Source organism: Lactuca serriola, chromosome 9, assembly GCF_051521515.1.
Source record: "Lactuca serriola cultivar US96UC23 chromosome 9, Lser_US96UC23_V15, whole genome shotgun sequence".
NCBI lineage: Eukaryota > Viridiplantae > Streptophyta > Magnoliopsida > Asterales > Asteraceae > Lactuca > Lactuca serriola.
Genome location: NC_136416.1, coordinates 122,339,539 through 122,345,022, shown reverse-complemented (window position 1 = coordinate 122,345,022; position 5,484 = coordinate 122,339,539). Strand labels below are relative to the sequence as shown.

General features: G+C 40.6%; 1 protein-coding gene across 1 annotated transcript; it reads right to left on the bottom strand.

The window, feature by feature from the left end:
* Positions 1 to 2,564: 2,564 nt before the first annotated feature.
* Positions 2,565 to 4,564, bottom strand: LOC145076074 (zinc finger BED domain-containing protein RICESLEEPER 2-like). Its single transcript, XM_079022082.1, has 3 exons — positions 3,161 to 4,564; positions 2,733 to 2,747; positions 2,565 to 2,636 (listed from the first exon to the last, which is right to left on the bottom strand). The coding sequence occupies exons 1-3, from the start codon at positions 4,562 to 4,564 to the stop codon at positions 2,565 to 2,567; spliced, it is 1,491 nt and encodes a 496-aa protein (XP_078878208.1).
* Positions 4,565 to 5,484: the final 920 nt, after the last annotated feature.

Genomic DNA, 5,484 nt, shown 5'->3' with positions numbered 1-5,484 from the left:
AGGAGGGGCATATGGCCAAGGACTGCCCCAAAGGGTTTGCGGTGTGTTTCCACTGCAATCAGACCGGACACCGGAAGGCAGAGTGTCTGCAGTTGCGAGGATCATCTCAGGGAGCACCTCAGGGATCTGACCCTGCAGCCATCAGAGCTACCGAGAGTCGGCCAGTGAAGGCCGAAGCACCGAGGGCACGAGGGAGAGCTTTTCAGCTGACCGCGGAGGAGGTCCGCGCAGCGCCCGATGTCGTGGCTGGTATGTATTCTTTCATGTATTTATTTTGATGTTGAGATATTATGCTTATGTTATGTTGTGCGTAGGTACTTTTCTTGTGAATTCTGTACCTGCCTTGGTGTTATTTGACTTGGGTGCGAGTCGGTCTTTTGTATCTTTGGCGTTTAGCCAGCATATCAGTGTTAGTCGTGAGGCGCTGAGTCGGCCTCTGAGAGTTTCCATAGCTGATGAGAGGGTGATATATGCCACGGAGGTTCTCCGAGGTTGCGTAGTCGAGATTTTCGGTGTTGAGTTCCCGATTGATTTGGTCCCGAGATGTCTGTATCATTGTGGGCATGGACTGGTTGAGCAGGTTTGGTGCGGTTATCGACTGCGAGCGTCAGCTGGTGACCATACGAGACCCTAGTGGGGGAGTTCTTTCGGTGTATGGCGAGGGTACGCGTTCAGGATCAGCGTTTTGTTCGGCCGCTAGAGCGAGGCAGTGTCTACAGCAGGGCTGTAAGGGTTTTGTGGCGTATGTGATGGATACGCGGGTGGGTTCCGAGAGACCGAGTTCAGTTGAGGAGGTTCTGGTGGTGCGTGAGTTCCCGGATGTGTTTCCCGAGGAATTACCGGGTGTGCCTCCTGTGAGGCAAGTGGAGTTCAGTATCGATTTGGTTCCGGGGACCGCGCCTATCGCCAAGGTGCCTTATCATCTTGCACCTCTAGAGATGCAAGAGTTATCCTCGCAGCTTCAGGAGCTGCCGGGGAAGGGGTTTATTCGGCCGAGCAACTCGCCGTGGGGAGCGCCTATCCTGTTCGTCAAGAAGAAGGATGGCTCACACCGGATGTGCATTGATTATCGGGAGTTGAACAAGCTAACGGTCAAGAACCGTTACCCATTGCCGAGGATCGACGATTTATTCGATCAGTTGCAGGGAGAATCTTGGTTCTCCAAGATCGATTTGAGGTCTGGATACCATCAGGTGAGGGTGCGGGATGAGGACATCTAGAAGACAGCGTTCAGGATGCGTTATGGGCATTATGAGTTTGTGGTGATGCCTTTTGGGCTCACCAATGCCCCGGCGGTGTTCATGGATCTCATGAACCGAGTGTGTAGGCCGATGCTGGATCGGTTAGTGATTGTGTTTATCAACGACATTCTGGTATATTCGAGATCTAGAGAGCAGCATGAGGAGCATTTGAGAGAGGTTCTCGGGGTTCTGAGATCGGAGAAGCTTTATGCCAAATTCTCCAAGTGTGATTTCTGGTTGCAGGAGGTCCAGTTCTTAGGACATCTCGTTAACCAGGAAGGGATATTGGTCGATCCGGCCAAAGTTGAGGCGGTGATGAGTTGGGAGGTGTCGAGGTCACCCTCCGAGATCAGGAGTTTCCTAGGATTGGTAGGGTATTATCGGAGGTTTATCAAGGATTTCTCCAAGATCGCAGTACCACTCACCAGATTGACCTGGAAGGGTGTTGCTTTTTCATGGGGCCCCGAGCAGCAGGCCTCCTTTGAGACACTTCGCCAAAGGATGTGCGAAGCCCCGGTGTTAGCCCTGGCGGATGGGATGGAGGACTTTGTGGTATACTGTGATGCATCGATTATGGGGTTGGGAGCGGTGCTGATGCAGAGAGGGCATGTGATAGCATATGCATCGAGGCAGCTGAAGCCTCATGAGACGAGATATCCCACCCATGACCTAGAGTTAGGGGCAATGGTGTTTGCCCTCAAGATTTGGCGTCACTACCTATATGGGGTTCGGTGTACGATATACACGGACCATAAGAGTTTGAAGTATTTGATGGATCAGCCCAACCTAAATATGCGTCAGAGATGGTGGTTGGACGTGGTCAAGGATTATGACTGTGAGATCCTGTACCACCCAGGCAAGGCTAATGTGGTAGCCGATGCATTGAGCCTAGGGGTGTAAACGAGCCGAGTCGAGCCGAACACTATAAAGCTCGAAGCTCGACTCGACAAAAATACTCGAGCTCGAAGCTCGGCTCGAACTCGACTCGAGCCTTGATTTTAAACTCGAGCTCGGGCTCGTGAAATACTCGACAGTCTCGAGCTCGGCTTGGCTCGGCTCGACTAATATATGTATATATTTTTTAAAATCACTAAATTAAGTAATAACTATTAAAACATTCCATATTCTAATGTCCAAACTACCAAAAAAAATCACAATTAAACGTCTAATATCAATAAAACATCACCCATAGTCCATATATGTCATAAGTTTTACATATTTTCAAAATACCAAAAATAAACAATCTTTAATGCAAAATAGCATCAACCATTCAAGCATCTTTGTCGTTTTTGCATACTTTCAAAATACAAAAATAAACATTTTTCAATGCAAAACAGCTTTTAATACTTCAAAAATATACCAACTCAGCATCAAAACAGCTTCTTCAGCTTCTACCTGATGAAATAACAACAAACAACAATTATTTAACAGCTATGTAACCTAAAAACAACACAAGAATCAATAAAAAACAACAAAATAAATGCAAAATACACAACAAAAAAACTGCTAAAACCAGAAAAAAAAAAAAGAAAAAAAAACCACAAAAAGCTGCAAAAAAAAAAAAAAGAAAAAAACAGCAAAAGAAATATTTAACAGCAAACAACAATTATTTAACAACTATTTAACCTAAAAACAACATAAAAATCAGTAAAAACAACAAAAAAAACTGCAAAAGAAATAATAAAAAACTACTAAAAACCATAAAAACAGTAAAAAAAAACTACAAAAAGCTGCAAAAAAGAAAAAAAACAGCAAAAAAAAATTTGTTTTCAACATTTTAAATAAACTTACTTATTATGGAATGGGAAGATTGATCTCTATTTGTTGCTTCTCTTTCTGAAATGTATAAACACAAGAATAATAAATATAATTGAAATTATAAAAACACATTATAGGTGATGAAAAACAACTAATCATGCCTTTTTCTTTCTTTTCAAACCATAGAGGCTTCGACACCAATCTCCACCACAAAGTAAGACTTCTACCGTTTCAGTAGCCAAGGATGCTCTATATGTGTCAATAACTCTACTACCCGCACTAAAAGTAGCTTCCGATGCAACAATGGTGATAGGAATTGCAAGTATATCTCGAGCCATGCGTGACAATATACGATACTTTAACGAATTTGACCGCCACCATTGTAAAACATCAAATGGTATTGGATCCTCTTCACAAATGTAACAACTCTCTTCAAGATAATTATCTAAATCGGATTTTTGTGGTTGTATATTTTCAACTGTTCTTACAAATTGAGCGAACTCAGACCAACCAGAAGATGAAGCTTGAATAGTCACATTGTTTCCTCTTAAACCAACACTTTCGCCATTTCCTTCACCACTACTAGAGTAATACTCATCTGCATATTCTTTATACAATTCATATAAAGCTTTTTTCACTTTGTCTATATTTTCACAAGCTTCATTTTCAGGATACATCCTAGGAAAGCAAAACTCAATAACCCTCATTTTGCACCTAGGATCTAAAATAGCACCAATAGACATCATTAAGTTGCAATCTCCCCAATATTTATCAAATTTTAGTTTCATGCACTTAACCATGTCATGAACAAACTCATCTTCATTAGAATCTTCAAACTTCTTATCCAACAAAACTTTCACTCTAAAAATTTCATTAAGAAATAAGTTTGAAGTCGGATACTCACTCCCAGAGATGATATTAGTTGCAGAGTCAAAAACTTCTAAGATTTCACATACCTTTTCCACCTTCAACCAATCATCATTGCTAGGACAACAAAGATAGTGTGGCTCTCTTTCTTTGTACATTAGAAACACCTTTTTAAATTTGATTGCAGCCGACAACATTTGATATGTTGAATTCCATCTTGTCTTGCATTCAAGAATAAGTTTTCTATGTGGCAATTGCAACTGTTGCACAATCTCAGAAAACAAATTAAGTCTCCCTTCATTTTGATTGATAAACGTGACAGTTTCGTGAATATCCTCAATAATATAGCTAATTCTAGAAAGTCCATCTTGAACCATAAGATTCAAGATGTGTGCACAACAACGTACATGAAACAACTTTCCTCCACAAGGCAACTTTTTAACCCTTGAAAAAGTTTCACTTAGGATCCTAACAGCCGAATCGTTATTTGAGGCATTGTCAACGGAAATAGTGAACACCTTATTCTCTATACCCCAATCCTTAAAACACTTGTAAAGATTGTCAGCAATCTCAAGCCCGCGATGAGGAGGAGGTAAGTGAATAAAGCTAAGAACACGTTTTTGTAATTGCCAATTAGAATCAACAAAATGGCCTGTAAGAACCATATACTCGATTTTCTGATTGGTAGACTTCCACATATTCGTGGTCACACTAATCTTTGAAATAGACTTTAATAAATTCTTCAGCTTGTTCTTTTCTATCTCAAAAACTTTTTCACAGTCTTTTTTAATGGAAACACGTGAGACATTTTCCCATTCAAGCTTTCCACGCTTTTGCATCATGTTAAATCCTTCTTCTTCAACAATTGTGAAAGGATGCTCGTGCATAAGTATCCAATGCACAACAGACTCTCTCATTTTCATCATATCAAACTTTCCATCAGTAAGGGCGGGAGTGACATGTTTTTCTTGATTGCATCCTGAATCAGCTGCTTGCAAAGTGATCTTTTGTTGTTTCAAGTCATGAGCTGCTTTTGGGCCACATGTCTTCAAGTGTCGTTTCAAATGACTAGTACTCGAGCTTGATATTATGGCGAGTCGACCTTTACAAAATCTACACTGTGCTTTCATAGTCCCATCAGGCATCTTAACTTCAGTAAAATCTGCCCATACTAGAGAAGTCTTTGGTCTTTTCTTCTTTTGAAAATGGGAACTCCCTTCATCTGCATTTTCTTCATTGTTTGTAGAATGGGTGTTTCTGTCATTTACCAAACCATCATTCTCTTGTTGCGAGTTTGGAGCTGATGAAATATCAGAAGGTGTGTTTGATTCCATCTGCAAATCAGAAAAGTTACCACACAAAAAAATACATTAATACTTCAGCCAACAAAAAAACATTAATATTTCAGCCAACAAAAAGAAAAGAATTGAGCTGTTCTATCTTAAAATTTAACAACAGAAATCCAGAATCAGAATCATAAACAGTGTTCAGCAAGCTTGCATGATACTGAAACAATAAATTAATTTTTTTTGTGTAAGCCTAAATGGTAATAAAACTGATATGAAAGTACTAATGGCTTAATAATGACAAGATCCAAACAAGATTTCTGTTATCACAT

Bases quoted from the DNA above. Each gene is read 5' to 3' on its own strand.
- LOC145076074 (XM_079022082.1), bottom strand. From the start codon at position 4,564: ATGTGGAAGTCTACCAATCAGAAAATCGAGTATATGGTTCTTACAGGC.